The 22960-nt window shown below is 51.4% G+C and overlaps 1 protein-coding gene across 1 annotated transcript in view; it reads right to left on the bottom strand.

The window, feature by feature from the left end:
* Window positions 1–8565: 8565 nt before the first annotated feature.
* The window catches only part of GREB1 (growth regulating estrogen receptor binding 1), a 121044-nt gene continuing 106649 nt past the window's right edge, over window positions 8566–22960 (bottom strand). The window contains exons 25-33 of the mRNA XM_066236264.1: window positions 22297–22439; window positions 18400–18561; window positions 16537–16741; window positions 15941–16115; window positions 14128–14346; window positions 12605–12740; window positions 11608–11808; window positions 11028–11166; window positions 8566–9341 (exon numbers count right to left, since the gene is read on the bottom strand). Coding sequence (XP_066092361.1) covers window positions 9178–9341; window positions 11028–11166; window positions 11608–11808; window positions 12605–12740; window positions 14128–14346; window positions 15941–16115; window positions 16537–16741; window positions 18400–18561; window positions 22297–22439 — 1544 coding nt within the window. The 3' untranslated portion in view covers window positions 8566–9177. The remainder of the gene's footprint in view (window positions 9342–11027; window positions 11167–11607; window positions 11809–12604; window positions 12741–14127; window positions 14347–15940; window positions 16116–16536; window positions 16742–18399; window positions 18562–22296; window positions 22440–22960) is intronic.

Below are 22960 nucleotides of genomic sequence, written 5' to 3'. Positions count from 1 at the left end.
GTGGGCCACGGTGGTCACCTCCCTCAGGCTCAGCCACGTCCATCACCACGACAGCTCTCTGGTTTGGAAGACTTCTCCCACACCAGGAGCTAAGCAGTTAAGCTGCATGCTGGTGTCTAACCTGCACAGCCACCCTATAAGGTTACAGGTCAAAAATAGGAGCTTGAAGAACTGGCCTCGGGTTGCAAGGCAGGAAGTCGCAGCACAGGGCCAGGCTGACTTCAAAAGCAGGGTGGGCAATCCAGCTCCCGTCCTGCCAGCAGTTGGGGTCTTGAGGTGATAAGCCCGGGTTTCAGAGGGACCTGCAGCCGGGTGGTAGAGACACACATAACGAGGGCAGTTCCTGGGGAGGCTGAGAGCAGACAGCTGCTGCAAGAGTGGGTGACAGAGGCTTTGGTCTGCTGTGACAGGGACAGAGTGGGGGACACTCTGTGATCTCACCCTGAGAGAGAAAGGGGGGACCCCTGAGCCCATGGCAGGGTAAGCCAGGGCCTTTAGAATCTGAGCACATGGGCAGGGGGAAGCCACGGCCTCTGAAAGGAAGAAGGTTAAAGAGAGAACAGTGGAGGCAAACATACAGCCAAGTGATGAGTCAGGCTCTGACAGCTCTTACCACTGAGACCCGCCCCAACTCAAGTCTCTGCAGCCTGCAACTCTGCGACTGCCCCTGACGTCTTCCAACTCGAGCCAGTCGGCTCTTTGAAGCACCCTCTTTGGTTTTCCAAATCCTTCCCCAGCCAGGCTTTCTCTGGTTTCACTGCGGTGCCTCCTCCTTGCAGAGGGGGCCCCCGACCACAGATCCACCCCAGGTGGCTTGAGAGAGTAGAACAAGAATACATGAATGGTGCCAGCGTGTCCCGGCTAATGCCATGGGTCAAGCTGCCCGCCCCTTACAGGTTCAGGAGTCAGTGGCTTCCCCAGGTGCCGCCTCTGGTCAGCCTTACAGCTGGGGGCCCCCACCCCACCCCTGGAATATTTCCCACAGTCTGAATGCCCCAAAATGTCCTGAGGCGTCAGGGAGACAATGACAACACTTTAAGACACTTTTACTGAGCTGGGTCACCCCACTCTTCCTATTTTTAATTCATCCTGTCGAGATATTTTAAGGACCTCATGACCAACCGGTGATAAGATGTAGCCATGTTTATCATTTAACCAGAAATCTGATGGAAGCACAGTATGTACACAGGGGGCAGTTGTTCTGACCGCAGCAGACCCGGCGTCCTTGCTTCGGCCAGGAAGGCGCAGTCCTGGGCAGCCTCCAGGAAGGAGAGGGGACATGATGCTGGGTGCTCTGGGCCCGGATGGTGGCTCCCAGCCCTGCCGACAGCGCGTGTCACCTGCAGGACAATCAGGCTAACAGGCATGTTGCTGCTCTGGAGGGAGGGCCTCTGAGAGCCAGCACTGGTTTGGCTGGCTCACCTCGAAATAGGACGTGAGCCATGACAGGGCTCCCAAGCTCTCTGAGTGACGGTTACATCTCAGAACCTGAGTCACACAAACCTGGGCCATCGGTCTGACTCTGACCTTTAGACGCTGTTCTGACTCAGGGCAAGTCCCTCAGCTTCTAAGAGCCCTCACTTCCTTATCTGGGAAACACAGGGATAAAAATAGTCTCCCTCTCTTCGGACTGTTGTGGGGACACTTGAGGCCATGCACCAAGAGCCCTTAACACACTGCCTGGCAGCTGTTAATCCTCACCATCACTCTGAGGGAGGCTTTAATGGCTCCATTTCACAGACAAAGAAACTGAGCCTCTGTTGTATGTTGGATTTCCGTGAGCTCTCCAACTTGCCCTATAACAGAGCTCCAGGAGTCCATCACCGCCCCAAGGGACCGCAGCTAGAACCACGCTGAACTTCTCAAACACTTCCGTTGTTTGTCCCCAGCTGCAAAGAACCCAGAGGATATCCCTTCCTCCAGGCTGCCAGTGCAGAGTCTGGCAGTGACCTGTGAACCCCCAAGAGCACTTTGGGTTTTGCCCTTTCTGAACCTTAGTTTATGCTCTGACCTCTTTCCAGAATGCCTTGCCCCCCTCCCCTTTTCACACTTGTCCACTTTCTAGGCCAAGGTCCAACCTCCTTCCACGGAACCTTCCCTGATCTCTCTGCCCCATCATAACTGTTCCACCCTTTGTCCTGTTGGGGATAGGATGAGGTTGAGACTGACGTTTCTGAGTTCCTTCCGTGTGCCAAGTGTTTTTGTGCACGTGTCCTCTCTAATTCTCAAGGTTAGGTATTTTCCTTTTCCAGGAGAGGAAATGGTCACGGAGAAGCTCACCTGGCCAGGCGGAGGTGGGGCTCGGAGTCCTCACTGTCCACTCCCCTTAGCTGACACTGAGTATGTGCCAGGGAGTTAATAGAGTTCATGTCTCATCATCCCACCCACCTCATGGGCCCTTAGGATGAGATCCAGCCCTTACTCACCCTTAGCTCCAACAGTACCTCACAGTGGGGAAGGCACATCAGATTTTTTAAATTAATAAACTAGTAGGGGGTTTAGAGCAGTTTAGATTCATGACAAAACAAAGTACAGAGAGTTCTCATATATCCCGTTCCCACACTTAGACAACCTTCCTCACTATCAGCACCCCACATCAGAGGGGTCCCTTTGTTACAACTGATGAACTACATTAACACATCATTGTCACTGAAACCCTTAGTTTACAATAAGCTTCCCTCCTGGTGTTATATATTGTGGTTTTGACAACTGTATAATGACATGTATCCAGCATTGGAGCATCATACAGTCGTTTCACTGCCCTAAAAATCCTCGGTACTCACCTTGTCATCTCTCTCTCCCTCCACGTCTTCTCTCATGGCTTCTTAATAGCACATTTCTTTCTACCACTGAACAAGATTCCATTGTCTGAATGGACCACAGTTTATCCATTCACTTGCTGAAAGACATCTTGGCGGCTTCCAAGTTTCAGCAATCATGAATAAATGTGCTACAAATGTGTGTGCAGGTTTTTGTGTGGATACAAGTTTTTCCAACTGCTCTGAGTATATAGAAAGGAGTGCAATTGCCAGGTCCTGCGATAAGGGTATGTTTAGTTTTGTAAGAAACCGCCAAGCTGTCTTCCAAAGTGGCTGCACCACGTTGCATTCCCAACAGCGGTGAATGAGAGTTCCTGACACTCCACATCCTTGTTGAGATTTTGTGTTGTCACTGACAACAGAGTTTGGCCATTCTAGTAGGTATGTATCAGTAACTCATTGTTATTTGAATTTGCATTTTCCCGATGACACAGATGAGGAGTGTCTTTTCATATGCTTATTTTCCATCTGCATATCTTCTTCAATGAAGTGTCTATTAATGTCTTTGGCCTATTTTTTAATTGGATTGTTGGTTTTCTTATTGTTGAACTTTCAGAGTTCTGTGTATACTTTGGATCACAGCCCTTTATCACACACTTACACTAGGTCAGTCAAGGTCCCAATAAAAAGCAGCAGGGATACTTCCTCCCTCTGCTCCAGGAATGACATCCTCAAAGGACTGGGAAAGGGTGATACCATGAGGATGCATCTGCCAGTGACAAAGGACTTCCTTGGGGATATCAGTGTGGCATTGAAACAGCCATCACCGAGAACAACAGCTGCAAAATGATGACGTGCTGGCAAGTCCCTGAGCAGGTAGGTGTCTCTGGGACAGTGCACAGCAGCACACCCCCCGGTGCACACTACGCGGCAGCTCCCAAGCTTTCACATATTCCCTCATTTATTCTTCACAGAGACTCCACAATGTAGGTAATACTTTTCAAATGCACAAATGGGTTGCAAGGGGTTTAAGAAACTTGTCCAAGTTCATACAGCTAGCATGTGAGTAGCATTCAGCCCAACAATAGTCTATCAGGTCCTAAAGGAGGCCACTTTCCAGCCAGCATGGGCTTCTCTGGGTGGAACTGAACTAGAAGTGTAACCATGGCAACAGGCTTATACTCTCAGTCATGCATTTGCTCAGGGGCACCCTTGGGGAGAGTGGGATCATGTCCTCCCAATCTGGAAGTTCTCAGAGACTTGGAGGCACTTGCTAACCAGGGGCTCGCCCAGTCTCCAGGGAGCACAGGCTGTGGAAGGGGGATAGAGACCAGCAGCCCACCAGAGGTAGACCCAGCCCCAGCGCAGCCCAGCCCTGAACCTGGACTTCCATCTGGATGTGGGCAGGGCCTCTGAGCCAAGGTGCAGTTCACTGAGAACGCTGCACTCATCTTGGCGCTGGGCTCAGAGAGCAATGCGCTGTCCGCACACGTGGTGCTGAAAATGCGGGCCGGGCCCCAGGGCGCCTGTGCTACCCTGTTCTTGCTGTCTTGCTGCTGCTGCTGCTGCTGCTGCTGCTGCTGCTGCTGGGCACCTGCGCTACGTGTTCTTTTGCTGCTGCTGCTTCTGCTGGTCGGCGTGCCGTGGAACTCTACAACTTGTGTGGTTCCACTGATCCTGGTCTGCGGAGATCTGGGCTGCGCGCCTACGCCATGGTGCTCGGCGTGTCCAGCCCAAGCGCACAGTACTGCCTGGTTCTGCATCAGACCCTGTGCGCCCACCACCTGCTGACGCCCCACAGGACCCGCATCCTGCTGTCGCTCGTTTGGGTACCTCGCTTGGCCTGGCCCTGCTCGTTGCTGTCATTAAGGGGCAGAAGCAGGAGCTGAAGTCTGCGGACCGGGAACCAGAAACTGCCTCAGGCATGCTCCCTGTGCTAGAGACCCGTGGCTCACTACATATTTCCACCTAGGTAAGGCTACATTTTCACCTCTAATACTCAGGACAACCTAGAAAATTGGGTCTCATTGCCCCATTTTACAGCCAAGGTGAAGCCTTAAGAGAAGTCCAGAATTTAAAATTAACTCAAAGTCTCTTTCTTCCCACCCTTGCAGAAGTGGTAACCAAATATTATTGGGTGTAAGAATTACCTGGGGCGTCTATAGAGGTTTCACAACCCACCCCATGCTTCTTTCTGCTCTTATCAGCAAAATTGGCCCCGTGACTAGCTAGACAGACAGAACCCCCAGTGTAATGGGGTTTTGTGCAGAACATTCAACATTAATAGCAATTTCAAAAGAAATACATATACCAACTGCAGCCTTAACAAGAATACAGAAAACCATAAAGTTAAACCCAATAAGAAAGCATTTGCTTCAGAATTGCTTACCATGGTCTCTATAAAGAGAATTTTTCAGAACCAGCTAGAAAGGAGCCCTAATTTCTTTTTAATCCACTTCCTATAGCAGACATTTTTGCAGGTTATCAAATTCCTAACCCAAATCTGGACCTGATAATAAAGGAGACAAAAAATATATATACTAAAAACCTGTGCACACGTGCACACACACACACACACACACACAAAAGGACCCTCACAGCCGCAGAATAGTAACTGGTGACCCAAGGACCTCGACAATGGTCAGAACAGTGGGAGCTCCTCCTTCTACCATGACATCAGGTAGATTATTCATGACCTCCAACCTCAGCAGTCTGAACACTTCCTGCCACAATGCTGGCCCATGCACATCAGCGCCATGGAGCATGGGACACTCATTGACCTCCCAGTAGCCTCCACAAGGGTTCTGAGCTGTGACAGAATTAACTAGGGGAATAGGCAATGCACTGCTGCACCCTGATCTGACTTTGGCAATAAACCTGTCACTGCATACTCAAAATGCCTGATAGCTGCGTTCCACCACTTCTCCTAACCTGGTCACACCTAGGCTGTACCTATTTTGGAGTTAGACAGACTTTGGGGGAAAGTATCAAGCAAGGTATGTGTCAAAAATATGCTACTTTGCCAAGTTCATGTGGTGCAGACTGACCAACACAATGAAACTGTGAAATGTGCTAGAGGCAGACTTTTGATGGTTTATGCATGAATTCTTTTAGTATAATTGCATTATTCAACAAATACATTAAATATATATTTAAATTAAGGTCCTGGCCAGTAGGCTCAGCAGGAGAATGTCAGCTGGGCATGTGGATGTCCTAGGTTCAATTCCCTGCCAGGGCACACAGGAGAAGCACCCATCTGCTTCTCCACCCTTCCCACTCTCCTTTCTATCTCTCTCTTCCCCTCCCACAGCCAAGGCTCCATTGGAGCAAAGTTGGCCCAGGTGCTGAGGATGGCTCCATGGCCTCTGCCTCAGGCGCTAGAATGGCTCCAGCTGCAACAGAGCAATGCCACAGATGGGCATAGCATCGCCCCCTAGTGGATATGCCGGGTGGATCCCAGTCTGGCACATGCAGGAGTCTCTCTGCCTTCCCGTTTCTAACTTTGGAAAAATACAAAAATATATATACATATATATTTGAGACATACCATCTGTTGTGTTAACACAACAAAATAACCACTCAAATTAGGATTATTTTGGTTCACCTTTCTTTTTAATGTCTTATCAGTGAGTTCACTGTCTATATTAATCAGTTTTTAACCAATAAAATTGCTCATGGCTTTTGAAAGTTAAAAAACCTGTAGTCTTTCCAGAAAGATTTTAAAATTCCAAAGATTAATTACTACCTTTAAACATATTTGTACCTTTGATGTGTTTTGACTGGCATTAAAGTTACAATTTGGTAAGTATGCCATTATTGATTAAAAAAAAAACAACTTGGTTCTGTAACAAACTAAAATCATTGTCATGAACAGTGCTGTATTCTTCTCTTGGTGTTGAGTTGTGAACGTTAAGATGAAAAAGCACAGTTGAGGCCCCCTTATTAGGGTACAGCACCCAATTAAGATATTTTGTACTGATTTTAAAGTGCTATTAAAATGTTATGTTTGCAAATGAAAGGAACTCAGAAGGAAAAACCTAGGATATATTTTGAATTTTAGAAATTAAACATTTTAAAAAACAAGGTACATAAACTTGTTTTTCATGTCAAAAAATATCAAATACAAGCCTAGTAATGGAAAACAGCTGTCTCCTCTCAATTCTAATATTTATTCTCTAGTCTACACATAACTATGTAGCATCCACTCTTTGTGTGTGTAGGGGCGAGAGTTGTCTTTTTTTTCTAAGATAAAGGCAGAGAGAGGAAGCAAGAGAAACATCAACTCGTTTCACTTAGTTGTGCCATTGTTTGCTTCTCATATGTGCCCTGACCAGGGACTGAACTGGCAATCATGGGGTCGAGCCACTGCCCTCGGTGCTCTGGGGCAACGCACTAGCCACTGTGCCACTAGCTAAGACTACCATCCATTAACTCTCACTGCTCTCTGCCTAAGTCAGCTGAGTATGGGAGTATGGCAGGCAGAGCTGCTCCAATTACTTCCATTAACCATCCTAACAAAAGCCCCGGTCCCCTTCCAACTCCTTTAGCCACTGTGAAGCTCAGAGAACCCCTAAAACCTTCTTCCTACATGGCAGGCTTCTTGGTACATTTTCAGTTGCACTTTCCTCCATTTCCAATGTCTGCTTTTCGTCTTTCAGCCATTCTCCCACATGTTAATATTAAGTCCTCATTTGTACAGATTTCGTCTAAGTCCTTTTCCAAAACTGTCTTTTCTGCCATGCCACTCGAGTTTGAAGCCACTGGCCACACATTTTCCTCTCAAAATGATGTAATTAATACCCATTAAAGAAACAAATGCATTACTTTATTTTAAAGGCTGGTACAATTATTTAAGTTTAAATTAACTAATAAAATGGGGAGAACAGCACAAAGCTGCCTATTTACAAAAGACAAATACAACTAAAGGAGGTAAGTTTTTATTCCAAAATAGGAATGATGACATTACGAAGGAAATGACTTTATAAACAGTGATCTGAATATTTTTTACCCATGAACTTTTCTTAGGGGAGAAAAGATGGACATTTATTCTTTGGCATCATCTTTTAAAATCGTTTCTTCCTGAACTGTTATCCACGAGAGTGCTTATCCCTATGATAAATACACAAAAGTGAGCTCTGATGACCCATTTCTGGAGTGCCGTTCGACTTTTCCTTTGGTCTCGGGCCACTCCAGAAGCAGCGTGGTGAGGAAGACGGACTGTGGCATCCAAACCCAGCAGTCTGGCCTGTGCGTCTGCTCCCTTCCAGCCCTGTTATCTTGGTGAGGTGCTCCTCAACCTTCTCATCTTTCAAATAGAAGAGTAATTCCACCCACCCCGTGCTATGGGAAGGATTTACCAAGATCATTAACTGTGAACACATGTGGCCCAATGGCTGGCCTGTAGGTAGTGCTCTATAATGCTAATTTAAAAACCCCTCTGGCAGGCAAGTGAAAGTGTATCATGGGACATCCCTGTTATCATCTGGTCTGTCCCCCTTCCTTTCTGGTCAGGGACCAAGCATTCATAAGAAAAGACAAGCTATTTAAGGAACTGAAAACTGAGCTTCATTAAATTGTGGGTCAGAAGTCGAGTTATCAAGTTGTTTACATATCACTTTGGCTGTTTTTATTTCAAGTAAGCCATTTGGTCCTCTTCCCTTTGTAAGGCAAATCTGTTTCTTAAGGTCCACCTGCATAACCAAATGTTCTTCCTGAAACCTTTTAAAGAAAGTTTCTTTTCACTTTGGCCCTAAGAGATAGGGTATTTACCCTGTAATGTACTATTTTAATAGGATCATATTTGCTCTGAATTGTAACAATTTGTCTTTATTAAAGTTGATACCTCTGGGCTGGCTTTTTAAAAAGCAAACTACTAGGCAATTACCTAACTCTTATTCAGTGACCCACTTAGCTTTTCCTTGTCTGCAGCCCTGACAGTTACAATGTTTTTCTATATAGAATCTTGCTTTGTGGCAGACAATAGGGAAACCCACATAGCTCAAATCCGCACACATCGCCTGAAATCCTGGCACCTCTGTGAGATAACCCAAGAGGCTGAGAACTCAAGTCAAGTTCTTTGTCCATGGAAGCATATGGATGACCAGACAGTAGGCAAAACTTTGTTCTTCGTAACATGGACACTGACACAGCCCAGAGCAATGCGGCTGGCCCAGAATGCGGGAGGTAGGTTGGGTTCAAGTTCCTGCTCGCCCACCCACCGATACTGGTCACTCTCCAGAAGTCTCCATCACCTCTGGGCCTCGGTTCCCTAGCGCACACCACGAGGGGCTTGCACAGGACAGTCTCTGGGGCCCATTACAGGTCAAACATCCCGTGGTTTCTAATTCTTCCTTCAGCCTCAACAGCGTGAGATTCCAAGGCTCCATCTACTCTTCCCAAAAACCCGCTGGTGCCTCTGTCAGATGTGTCGCCCCGTCAGAAAAAAGAGCGGCCGGTCCTCCTTGGCATTGGCCGTCTGGAATTCGTCGCGCAGTCGGAACTGCCACTCCTCCTCCAGCTCCAGGCGGACCACCGTCTGGCGGAGGGAGTTCCGGTCCTGACAGATCACACACAAGGTTGCACCTGCACGGACACGACAGAGGCGTGGGAGGAAGACAGGTGAGTTTATCCAACCAAAACCTACTGTCTGTATTCTGCATGCTAGAAAGAAATACACGAATGCTGCTTCGAAGAGAAGGACCAGATGTCCAAGGGACCTCCTCTTGCCTCTGGAATGCTTCACAATCTTAGCAAGACAGATACTGTGCTGGGATTGGCAGGTCTGGCAGGGGATGTCACAGAGAGGCAGGAGAAACAGTGACAGAGAAGGGCACGGAGGAGGAGAATTAAAAACATGATGGTCAGGCCCCAAACCTAGCTTTCTCAGCTGCAGCCCTGGGTGTGAACTGGCCACCTGACCACTCCAAGCCCACCTTCTTGTCCCACCCCAGGTGACCACCTATTTGGGCCACTGCAGTTCCCATTTCTCCTCACCTGCCCGACTAGGTGACTTCTCCCTCCTCTTGAATCCTAGCAGAATCAAGACATCATTTATGTCCACATATATATTTATACTGTTGGTCTGGCTCTCTCTCCACTGCCTACCTACCTTCCTACCTACATGCCCTATTCTCCTGCCCTTGGGAAGACGAAATGCTTCCCAAGGGCAGAGGCTGTTGTAGAAGCCTCTCACTGTTTCCCAAAGCCTTCCACTGTGTGGTGCTCAGCAACTCCATGCTGGACAAGAAGATCAGAGTGGAGACAGCCACAGAAAAGTGCACATTCGGTAGGGACCCCCACCTAGATTGGAACTAATTTTTTCAAGTCACACAGAATGAATGTCCGCCAGTCTGAACATAGCAAGTTGTTTCTCTAGCAAGAAAACAGCTACAGAAGGAAAAAGATTAGAGTTAAAAGTCAAGAAGTATACAGTACCTCAAAACTAGGAAGAACTTATCTACCAGAAGGAAGAAACATCTATGGGGAACTAGGTGCAGATGTTAAAAATTTGGACTGAAAAAGAACACAGAAGTTGAACCTATCTGTTACTTCCTAAAAGAAAGGGGTGTGTCTTCCCTGGACAAATAACTCAGTTGGTTAGAGCAGTGGTCCCCAACCTTTTTTGGGCCTTGGACCGGTTTAATGTCAGAAAATATTTTCACGGACCGGCCTTTAGGGTGGGACAGATAAATGTATCACGTGACCGAGACAAGCGTCAAGAGTGAGTCTTAGACGGATGTAACAGAGGGAATCTGGTCATTTTTTTAAAATAAAACATCGTTCAGACTTAAATATAAATAAAATGAAAATAATGTAAGTTATTTATTTTTTCTCTGCGGACCAGTACTAAATGGCCCATGGACCGGTACCGGTCTGTGGCCCAGGGGTTGGAGACCACTGGGTTAGAGCATTATCCCAAAGCGCAGAGGTTGCTGGTTCGATCCCGGGTCAGGGTACATACAGGAAGAGATCAATGTTCCTCTACCTCTCTCTTCCTCTCTCACTAAAATCAATAGAATAAACAGAAAGAAAAAAAGAAAAAGGGACTGTGTCTCATTTCTACCCAAACAGGCATGAGGGAAAGAGAGCCGCCCTGGGGTCCCATCCCTCCACACCCCCCTGTTCCTTCCTGGCAGTTGCATTCCCATTCTGTGAGCCTCAGTTTACCCACTGGCAAATAAGGACTACAACCAGAAGTCACCTCTTCAGAGGCACCAGCTGACAGCAAATATTCTAGTCAAGGTCCAGGATAAGAGTATGAGAAGTTACCTTTCAGGAAATGAAACTTTTTCAAAAAGCTAGCTCCCACAAAAGAGTCACAGAGGTAGAGTAGGAGTCCGCTAAACATGAAGTCAGAGCAGCTGATGTTTAAGGAGTGAGGCCTGGAGCTCACATAACACACAGAAATCTGAAAAGAGAGGGCAGCCAAGAGAAACACACGTTGTTTTCCCATGAAATATTCCGCAATGTTAGGGGAGGGGCTTTGCATCTAAAATGCTAACTGCTTGTTCAAGCTTAACGGTTGGAGGGGGGAGGGCAGACACAATATTTTTGTGTTATTTTCAATTTTATATCCTAAAAATTAATTCCAAGAGATTTATCTAGATTTACCTATTTATCCAGAGTTAACTCATTGAAGAATCAAATATTTTGGCATCAAAATTAGGTTTGAATATTATTATTATATTGAGGCAAAACCACTTAAATTCTCTCCACCTGTCATCATCTGCTGTGGAGTCAATACCCGAGCAAAGCAGCTTAGTTCTAGTCCCGAGTCCTAGGTCCCTGCACCCCTGTCGGAGGCCGTTTCCGGACCGGTGGGTCCGACGGTGCCCCAGCCGGAAGTTACCTGAGACCCCAGGTTCAGGTAGCAGTCGACCAGCAGCACGGGGTGGCCTCGGTTCTTCAGGGACAGCGGGAAGAAGCGGTGGCTGTGGTGCTGGAGGAACCTCTCCAGCAGGAGCTGCGCGGGGGCCGCCAGGAAGGTGTGCTTGCTGTCCGGGGCACAGACGTACTGGGCTGGGAGGACGGCCGCAGGACTGTCAGGCACCTGCGTGGGGAAGGACAGGCGTCAGCCACCCCGCCAGCCCGAGCACAGAGGTCCTTCCCCGGGCGTCCGGGCGGCACAAACCCCGGCTCGGCAGCCTGTCGAGGGGCTGTGTCTCGGGGCAGTGCTGTGAGTGGAGAACATAGGCCTCAACAATAAGTTCTCTGTAAAGAAAAATGAGGTTCTACCGAAGTGGGACGTAGGAGAACTGATCCAGGCGATCAGTCCAAAGGTAGCCATTGATCCTGCCTTGTGGAAAGCTGGCTGTCTGGTCTAAGGGGGGGGGGAAAGGAGAATCAATGGACCTTGGGAACGCTTTCCCAAATCCAGGGGTGCAAAATTCGAGCAAGGTTAGCCTCCCTGGACCCCCAGCTCCCACCCACCTCCACTGCCCCCCATCTAGCCCATGGCTCTTACCTCACTACCAACATATTTTCCCTGCCTGAGAGACAGCTCACACCCTTCAGTGATTTGTCATCACTCCTAGAGAGGAGTCTAGAATGTTCCATGGCTGATAAGGTCCTGCTTACTTCTCCAGCTCACCTCTGCCACTCTACCCTGACCTTTACACTTCCTCCAGGCCGACCCCCAGGGCGGGCAGGGACAACCACCCGGAGAGTTTGGGGGGCGCGCACAGGAAGGCTGGTATGGACACGTCCAGAGCAGATGCAGCTGAAAACCTTTACTAGCACCGCCCAATAGCCAAGCCCACCCCACTGACTCAAAGGCAGCTGTGTGGCTTCCTGCCGACCCCCACCCTCGTTTTCACACCACGAGTGGCAGCCAGTGGCAGACCCACCTTGGAGGTGATGTGAAGGGACCGGTGTCCGCCCACCACAATCTGCTTCTTCATCACGCTGAAGCGGTTGAAGCGGCAGAGCAGGAGGCCTGCGCTGTGGACCCGCAGGTTGAAGTCCACGTCGTCACACAGGAACCTGCTCAGAACCGGGGGAGGGGCGGATCAGACTGGACGCCGCACTTATCCCCCCATTCACGCCCTCGCCTGCGGCAGACATGGAGTGTGCACCCTTGTACCAGTGGCTCCAGACCCTTTCCTGCCGACAGGCCTTCCTCTAGCAAAGCACAGGAGCAAGACAAGGACGAGAGGACAGGCTGTAAGGCATCGGCACCAGAAAGGCATAAACTACAGGAGGACCGCTGTTGACCACACAGGTGGAGTGTCAGGACATTACAAACACCCGTTCATCTTTTGTTAAATAGAGAAAAAAAAAGCCACTGTTCACAGCTAAGGAAAACAAGGCCCACTGCAGACTGTAAGTCACAGAAGCCAGAGTCCTCGCAGGTCGGGCTCCAAAGTCACACACCCCTACACGGGCCGTCCTGGGCGTGTGCCCACAGCCCGGCACAGGGACCCTCGACAAGCGTCAGTGACAATTATGCTTGAGATTGAGCACTTCTGCGGCTGGACACACAGAAAGCAACATGAGGACATTAGTTTGCTTCAGTGTCGATGCAACTAATAAAGCTATATGTTTAGAGAGGAAGCCAAAAAAGCAAGAGAAAACAAACAACTAGTACAATGTGAGAGACTAAATCAGGCGTCATGTGAGTCCATGACAGAAGTTGAATGATCTTACCCAAATATCCCCTCCACAAAATTATACAAGAGAAATACAGAAAGGGAGAAAGGGAGGCAAGGAAAGAAAGAGAAAGAGAGAAAGAGACGGAAGGGAAGAAAAAGAAAAAGAGAAAGGAAGGAAAGACAAGGAAAAGGAAAGGAGAGGAAAGGAGAGGGAAGGAGGGGAGGAAAGGAGGAGAGGGGAGGGGGAAGAGGAGAGGAGAGGGAGAGGAGGGGAGGGGAGGAGGGGGAAGGGAGGGGAGGGGAGGGGGGAAGGGGGGAGGGGAACGGGGGGGGAGGGGAGGGGAGGGGGAAGGGGGAGGGGAGGAGGAAGGGAGGGGAGGGGAGGGGAGGGGGAAGGGAGGGGAGGGGAGGGAAGAGGGGAGGGGAGGGGAGGGGAGGGGGAAGGGAGGGGAGGGGGAAGGGAGGGGAAGGGAGGGGAGGGGGAAGGGAGGGGAAGGGGGGGAGGGGAAGGGGGGGAAGGGAGGGGAGGGGAGGGAAGGGGGGAAGGGGGGAAAGGAGGGGAGGGGGGAAAGGAGGGGAGGGGGAAGGAGAATAAAAAAGGATGGACTAGAAGGAAAGAGGAAGGAAGGAGAGAATGTTACAGCTGAAAGCAGACGCAGGGCCAATGCCCTGGGCAGGCCGTGGAGAAGCAGCCACCCACCAGGCCTTAGCTGCCCCCCGTGGATGGCAGACAGGCTGTGGGGCTGTGCTGGCGGCCACAGTCGAGCAGAAGGGCTCACCGGTTCTGGTTGTACTGGACATTCTGGGTCAGGTCCACGTTCAGAACGATGAAGTCGTGCACATGGCAGCGGGAGAAGGGCTCGCGCACCTCTCGGCGCCCGGTCTTGCTGGACCACTTCCGCATGCCGATCAGGGCGTAGTGCGTGATGTTGGGGGCCGCCTCGATGTGCTGCATGATGTACTTCAGGGAGACGTTCCTCTCCGACCAGGAAAACTCTCTGCTCAAAGGAGGGAGAGTGACATCCCTGGGTTAGCATGCAAACAAGCAAGGCCCTCTGGACCGGACCAGCTGGGATGCTGTTCTCCAACAGACCCTTGCGTACCAGGCAGGGCTGGCGCAAGCGGACTCCATCACAGCCCCCAACGAGGGCAGGGCACCAGGTTGTGCACCTCACCATATCCTCACAGCAATCCTAGGACATGGGCACATCACCCCCACCCATGGCACAGACGAAGGATGGGAGGCCCCAAGGTGCACTCAGTGTCACTAGCAGCACCCAAATTTGAGCAGCTGTCTCCAGAACCCACACCCCTCCCACTGTGCCAACCCACCTCGCCTTCCGGTTTGCCAACCTGAAGGTGCAAAGATGGGAAGAGCAAGACTGTGCGCTGTGAACTCCAAGTGAGAGAGGGGAGAAGCGGGTAGCCTGCGATCACCTCCCGCCCCACGGGAGGGTGTCCACATCCGCGAGGACAGTGGAGACACGTGATGACCAGGGAGGGTGACTCCAGGGCTGGTCGGGGATGAAAGACGTGTCCACGAGGACACGGGCAGGTTGCCTGACTTTTTTTGGACCTCAGCTTTCTTTTCCCCACCTGAGGGGTTGAAGATAAACTCCCTACGGCCCCTGCTGGGTCTGACGTCAGTCGTCTCTAACAGAAATTCAGAAAGTCAGAAGGAAAGCTGAGCCCCCTTCCCCACCTCCGCCCTCAGCCAAGCCCTTGTGCCGGAAGAGTGACAGCAATCATGTTGAAAGCAAAGCACATCGCTGCTTTCATAAGTTAATACACCAGTTCCGTCATACAGAAAACATTTTTTCTAGAACAGGAACTGAAGGTAATTGTTACATTAGGACATCACTGACACAGTGGAGGTGAACTAACCTAATGCCGGCTCTCAAAAAAAAAAAAAAAGAAAAAGAAAAGCCAGAATTAACCAGGCAGCCCTAAGCCGAAACAGAGTAAAACCACAAAATCACAAGGAAACATTTTATGAGGGATGTTCAGATACAATTATATCTGCTGAGCCCTTTGTGCATTGTGCCGCTGGGCACCCACCTGCAGGCGCACCATTCAGAGGTACATTAACCCTCACAAGAAGTCTCCGGCACAGGTATAGTGCCCCTTTGACAGATTAAGGAAACTAAAATTAGTGTTTTCCCTGATGCTACCCATTGAGTAACAATAAAGCTGGGGTGAAGAGTCAGGCTGGGGAGGAGGGGGGACTGGGAGGCAACAGGAGGGGTCTCTGGGAAGGGGGGCGGGGAGGACTCCTTTCTTCACATGGGAGTTGGTTAAATGAGCATGTTCAATTTGTGAAAATTTCTGTATGTGCATATTTTTCTTGTCATATATATTTTATACTAACTCTAAATGGTGTGATTTCCTGTAGGTATTATAGACTTCAATATAATTTTTTTTTAATTTGAAAGTAAAGCTCTAAATGTGAGTCTGCAGCGTCCAAGACTGTCCCCGACACGCCATGCTTTCTAACAGGAATGCCCCGCGCGGTCCTCGCCGGGTGGAGAACCACCCCCCCAGGAAGGACAGCATGGGCGTCTGTCTTCCTCGCCAGCTCGGGGAGGCATGCACCTGCTCCTCTCCCCGCCACCGTCGATGTCCACCACGTTCCACATCACACAGGAGTCGTCGGAGATCACGATGAAAGGCCAGATGTCCTGCGGTTTGATCCCAAGCTCCTCCTGCCGGCTCCGCTCCAGCTCCAGGTTATGGTAGGACAGCTCCTTGATCAAAAAGTGGGCAGCACCTGCAACAGGCAGAGTCAGCCGCGACTTGGGGCTGTCCCACCAGATACCCGCAGAGGACGACGGCCATGGGCAGACACAGCGCTGCCCATCAAGGCCCCGCCCCAAGCCCAGGCGGCTCCCTCCGGTCCTCATCCGCATCAGCTGTCACTCACTATCAGCTGTCAACTGGGGAGGGAAAATTCTAGGGGAACCATGCCTGTCCATTCTGCACGTGCGTTCATCTGCTTATCCTTGCTTTTCTAACATGAGTTGAAAACATAAACTCAATCAACAGCCAAACATCGAAGAAAAAGTATTCAAGCAAAACAGCTTTAAAAGTGGAAAGGCTTGATATGAAATGTTTAACTCCGTCCACCCTAGAACACTCTCAAGATTCCGTTCCCAGAAACCGCACCAAGTGGAGCGTCTAAAGGCGCCTACCGACTCCAGCGCTGTTGAAGATGCTGGGAAGCACCAGCATGATATGGTTGGGCCAGTACTTTTTATAAATGGGCATCTCATACTCCTTGACAACCAGCACGTGCAAGTGGCTGGCTCCATCCATCGCGTGGTACAGGTTAAAGAGTCCGTGCTCGTGCCGGCCAGTTGTCGGGGTGAACGTTGGGCTTTTTATGTGTTCATGACTCTGGAAAGCAGAGGCGTAAGGAGGGAAAGCATTGTGGAACGTGGTCACCATCATCCCCCCCCCCTCTCTCTCTGCAATGTCCATCTCCATACACCTTGAATCCAGCTCAGCCTTGGGACCTGCTTTTACCAACAAAATGCCAGTTCTGAGCCTGGCTGCTAGATGACTGGCAACCTTGTGCCCTCCCGCTGAACCCTCGCAGGAACAAGCCTGAGCTCACCTGCTGGAGGAGAGACTATATGGGGCAGAGATGGGCACCACACTGTGGCCACCCTACCTGACCCGGTACCTAACTGCACACACATCAAAGAGCCCAGCCAGGCCCAGGATTACCCCCCAGCTGAACCGAGCCCAAACTCCTAGCCCACAGAACCAGAAGCTTAGTGATGGTTGTTTGGAAATGGTTTCTCAAGGTACCCAAACTAATTGGTTAAGTATTGATTATCCCAATTCACTAAACTTTCCTATGAGTATCTAACCTTGTGCTTGGAATACAGGTTACTTCTGGCATGACTTAAATCCTCTAACCACCTACCCACATAGCCTGGCTACTCCTACACCGAGGCTGTGCCTCTTATACAAAGAACCATGTGGTCTTCACCATCCCCATCAACAGTAAGTTCCTCTGGCTAAGACAGACCTCCCCCTTTCCCCGAATTCCTCTAAGCACCGGCCACAAAGCTGTGACGCGGCCGGGGCTCACAGCCTGTTCCGGCTGACCTGGGTGGAAACGAGAGTGTGAATAAAACCCTGGCCAAGGCAACACGCCACCCCAGCCCACGGGGCAGGAGCCTCCATATAACAAAGGCCTCTTTGGTACTTTACACACATTTCCCGTGCTTGACAACAGGGTCTGAAGGGCTAGGTCCAACCCGCTGGTGCCTGGCCCGCTGGAGAAGCCACATGGACACAAGGCTTGCGGTGACTGGGGGCTGGTTCTAAAGGACAGCGGGTTGGCTGAGTCTGTCCTTATAAGGAGCATCTCCGTTAAGAATCAGAGAGGACGACTGTTAAGAACGGTCTCTTCAGAAGAAATTACCCTTTAGAGATGTACATTAAAATGTTTATGGGTGAAATGATAGGCTGTCTGGAAACCACTTCCAAGTAACAGAGGAAGGCAGGGGTGGAGGCAGGACAGACAACGACACGGACTGGCCGTGAGTTAACAGGTGTCGGAGCCAGTCAATGGGCCCCACGGGAGTCGTGCTGTCCTACTGCCTCGGCCTGTCTGAATGTACCCTCACAGACAGCAAGAGAAAGCGTGGACGCGATCCACTTCTACTCAACACTTACCTGCCAGGCTCTGCCCTTGTGCCTTACGTTGGTTATACCAGTAACTCTCACCACAAGCTTTCTGCAAGACTTATGATTGCCCGGGTATCCAGATGGGGAAAGTGAGGCTCAGAGATACTGACAAGCTTAAATGGCACAGCTAGTAAACGGCAGTACAAGGCTCAAACTTGACTCTGCGTGACCCCCCCCCCCCCGCAAGCCCTTCGGTTGGTTCCCCAGCCTCCTCCAAGGTCAGTCACCACCTCGGTGCCCCCAGCCCACCCCGCCTGCCCTCAACTCCTACGGGAAGCTCCAGCCTCTAGGTGTCCAGCTGGGTGGTCCCTTGCAGCCCCCCTGCTGTGACCCACAGGACTGAGAGCCAGTACCTTGTCCGTGACGAGGGGCAGCCGCATGCTCTCCAGCTGGCCGCCAGGCTGGCTGAAGACGAAGTGGTGCTCCTTGGACTTGGGGATGACGAAGTGCAGCTGGACCTCCTCCCCCAGCATGGAGTAGGAGAAGGCAAAGGCGTGCAGGGCGGACTCGTAGAGCTGTGGCGCGAGGGGCAAGGACACAGCTCGTCACCGGGCCCGGCAACGTCGGGAAGAACCCAGGCCCACTGCAGCCGCGACTACACACTGCTCCCTGCCACCTCTGCCCCACGGCATGAGGGTGGACACCCAGGTCTGAAGCCTGGAGGCCACAGAGCCCGCTCAGCTGAAGCCAGATCCCAGCTCCAATTCGGCCCACGCTTCACCCAGAGGTGCCATGTTCGGCACCAACCTCTCCGGACTCTGGATTGGACCCAGAGTGCTAGGTTATTGACTGACGCGTGCATGCACACTACAGCTCACACCTTCAATTCCAGTAAATGTGTTTTTTCATCCTAGTTACACATGTAGTATGAGAACTGCACACATCTGTGTAATAGGTCCTAGTTCACTATGTCCAGCACCTTCTGTTCCCTTTGTATTTTTATCAACCATCGTACGATGCAGGCACCAGTGGAAACTGACAGAAGTCTTGGGCTCACTCCTGCCCCCAAGTTTAGCCTTACCTCTAGTTACTGCTTCCCAGAGCCCCCCCCCCCCCGACAGGCTGTCTCTGTGCCCACTGCTGGTGTGACCTCCCGCTGGGCTCTGCTCAACCCATGCAATGCTGCCTTCAGGCTTCAGCTCGGGCACCCCCAGAGGGGCCTCCCGCACCCGTCCCCCTGCCGGCCAGCGGGGGCTGTGCACTCCCGATGATGACAGGCCAGAGAAAGCGGACACAGGCTGAAAGACACCCGCTTTAGGCCCCTCTAGAACCTCAGAGCCCGTTGGGAGCAGAGATGAGGAGCAGATTCTGACCTGGGGAGGGCGCACAGGGGGGTGCAACTGAGGGAAGGTCATCAAAAGATCCAGGGAGCAAAGGAGAGACGAGAGGAAGAGCAGAGTGAGTGGAGGGGACCAGTGTCCACCCCTCGGGGCTCCTCAGAGGGACCGTGTCAAGTCCCCTCTGCGGTGGCCCCCAGGCCCAAGCGCAGGCTTGCCTCCTGCCTCTACCATGCTCCCTCCTCCTGCTGACCCACTGGTGCCACTTTCTGAAGTAACAGTGACAAAAACCCCTAAGTCTCTTTCAGTTCTTAAAAATTTTAAATCAAGGAAACGTTTACACTTATACTTTTCCCCATCTGAAAGAAAAACACTCTCCAAGAAAAGAAATGTCAGGAGAGTTTATCTGGAGCAACTGGAATTTGTGGGGCTTTTTTTAAGTTTATTTTCTTGATTTTAGAGAGAGAGAAAGAAAGGGAGGGAGAGAGAGGAAGGAAGGGAGGGAGGGAGAAAGGGGAAGGAAGGGAGGGAGGGAGAAAGGAGAAGGAAGGGAGGGAGGGGGGAGGAGAGAGGAAGGGAGGGAGGGAGAGAGGGAGAGGAAGGGAGGAAGGGAGGGAGAGAGAGGAAGGAAGGAAGGAAGGGAGGGAGAGAGAGGAAGGGAGGAAGAGAGAGGAAGGAAGGGAAGGAGAGAGGGAGGGAGGGAGAGAGAGGAAGGAAGGGAGGGAGAGAGGGAGGGAGGGAGAGAGGAAGGGAGGGAGAGAGGGAGGGAGGGAGAGAGGGAGGGAGGGAGAGAGGGAGGGAGGGAGAGAGGAAGGGAGGGAGAGAGGGAGGGAGGGAGGAAGAGAGAGGAAGGGAGGGAGGAAGAGAGAGGAAGGAAGGGAGGGAGAGAGAGGAAGGAAGGGAGGGAGAGAGAGGAAGGAAGGGAGGGAGAGAGAGGAAGGAAGGGAGGGAGAGAGGAAGGGAGGGAGGGAGAGAGAGGAAGGGAGGGAGGGAGGGAGGGAGAGAGGAAGGGAGGGAGGGAGGGAGAGAGGAAGGGAGGGAGGGAGGGAGAGAGAGGAAGGGAGGGAGGGAGGAAGGGAGGGAGGGAGAGAGAGGAAAGAAGGGAGGGAGGGAGAGAGAGAAAGGGAGGGAGGGAGGGAGAGAGAGAGGAAAGGAGGGAGGGAGAGAGAGGAAAGAAGGGAGGAAGGGAGGGAGGGAGGGAGAGAGGAAGGAAGGGAGGGAGGGGGAGAGGAAGGGAGGGAGGGGGAGAGAGAGAGAGGAAGGGAGGGAGGGGGAGAGAGGAAGGGAGGGAGGAGAGAGAGAGGAAGGAAGGGAGGGAGGGAGAGAGAGGAAGGAAGGGAGGGAGGGAGAGGAAGGAAGGGAGGGAGGGAGAGGAAGGAAGGGAGGGAGGGAGGGAGAGGAAGGAAGGAAGGGAGGGAGGGAGGGAGGGAGGGTGAAGAGAAGGACAGAGAGACAGAAACATCAATCTGCTCCTGTATGTGCCGTGACTGGGGATCGAACCAGCAACCTCTGTGCTTAGGGACTATACTCTAAACCCAACTAACTATCTGGCCAGGGCAATTTCTGATTATTTTAATTTTTTTAAAATCATTTGTATGTGTTTTCTAATTATTCCTACAGCAAAACTGCAGAGTTAATAAAAAATTTAGTGCTAAAAGAAGGCACGTGCTACTTCAGTGGCAGCTAAGCCCCAGGTCGGGCTGACTTGGGACAATCAGAACCGCTGTCTGCTGCTCCCTCTGCAAAGGGGATGGAAGGGCAGGCCAGCTGCGGCTGCCTCGAGGCCTGTACAGCAGCAGCTGAGAACTGGAGCTGTCCTGCACACCTGCTTCCTGTCCAGGCGTCTGCCTGGCTCCCACCTGCCGCAGCTGCTCTCCCTCGCTTGGGTCTAGGAATGAAAACAAACGCTAAGGGTGAAATCCTACCCTCAATTTGTTTCTAAATCATCAGCTCACAGCCCTCTGAAAGCCTCCACGGGGCAATAAAGAGACCTCTAAATGCAGCTCTGCCTGCATCGGGCTCCTCCTTAGAGAGCTCACTGAAGAAGGGGCACGCTCGTCCCCACAGCCTGGAGGCCAGGGCAGTCTGGTCTCTGCCCCAGCTTCCTCTCCCGGACTCCCCAGCCTGGGCACTTCCCCAGGTACCCGACTCCAGTCCCTCTGAGCCCCCAGAACCCCGGGGCCCTCCGCTGTGTACGCTGTTCCCTCCCCTCTACCTTCCTTGGCCCCTTGACAAACCTTCATTCTTCAAAATCCTCTCCTGTGCTCCCAACCCAAGAGAGTATATTCATTTATTAAATGGGGATAATGCCACTGCCTCGTGGGGTTTTCATGAGAAATGAAAAACTAGAGAGGACAATTTCTTATCCAGTACACCTGAATGGATTCCATTCAGGTGACCAGCAAGGGCCTGGGACAGTCTAACCTATTTATTACCCAGTGTCCAGAGCAAATGCCATTTTCTACCAAATAAAAAAGCTAGGCAGCACTGCCTGGTGCATGGCAGGTGTTCCATAAGCACACGGCCCTCCTTGTCCTACACAATTTCTACACTTCGACCATACTGCTCTTCTCGTCCGCCTCCCATGGTTGTGAAGGTCTGCTCTGTGCGTCTCTGGCCCTACAGCGCGTGTCCTGACTACAGAAACCAAGTGGGTTCCTCTCTGTGTCCGCGTCCAGGTCTGGGACATCTCCCATACCCAGGGCATGTCTGCCACACTGAACTTTCAGAATTGCAAGGACGTAAAGGGAACGAAGACACCTGCGGTCAGTTCACCTTGCTTCTACTAAACACGTGACCCTAGGGAACCAGTGCTCTGTATTGTCGGTAGTAGTCCCACAGATTACTGAAGGAAACCGAGGGTATAAGCAGAGCCAGAAGCCAGGGCTTCCAGAACTGCCCACTTCCCACTCCAGAAGGAAAACGCGGCATCCGCCAGGCCACACGTGACGCGCCCCCCAGCGCCCCGCGCACCTGGTAGCGGGGGTGGAAGCCCAGGTACTGGTGGCACTGCTCGCAGTGGTGGTACGTGTTGTACGCCGCGTACTTGGACAGCCGCATCCGCGCCGTCTGCCGCCGCAGGTAGAGGTCCTCTGGCTTCCTGGGCGTCCCCCTGTCTGCAGGAAGTCCCCAGCGTTACAGAGCAGGCGGGGCAGAAAGAACATCCTCTCCCACGACTCTAACGGAAACGAACTCAAACGCTATCACAGGGCTTGAGACGGTCGCCTAGGATGGCCCCTACCCTGTCTGGGCCCCGAGGTGACTCAGTGGGTCACACAGAGCAGTCTCAGTGGAATCAACTCACAGGCCGTGCATGCATCATCCTAATTGCGAGTCAGTGCGTGTTTAAACAACATGTATGCAAGCACTCACGACGTGACAGTGTAACTCACTTCCCCGTGTCATATTCAAACACAGTCACACAAATTAATTGTCCACGTTTTTTCCCAGTGACTTGGCGGGATGAAACGTCAGCCCTTAACTTTCAGTTAACATGAAGGACCCTGCAGGGAACGTGATCTGTTCTGAAAACCACAAGAGAAAGTTCTGGGTTTGAAATGGACACTGGTGACTATCTTCCTCTCACTCTGCATCCCCCGCACTTTCTTGTCCGTATTTATAATCACACTGGCCGCTA

Source organism: Saccopteryx bilineata, chromosome 6 (assembly GCF_036850765.1).
Source record: "Saccopteryx bilineata isolate mSacBil1 chromosome 6, mSacBil1_pri_phased_curated, whole genome shotgun sequence".
NCBI lineage: Eukaryota > Metazoa > Chordata > Mammalia > Chiroptera > Emballonuridae > Saccopteryx > Saccopteryx bilineata.
The sequence above is the reverse complement of the archived record's forward strand: the minus strand, read 5'-3'. Positions and strand labels throughout refer to the sequence as shown.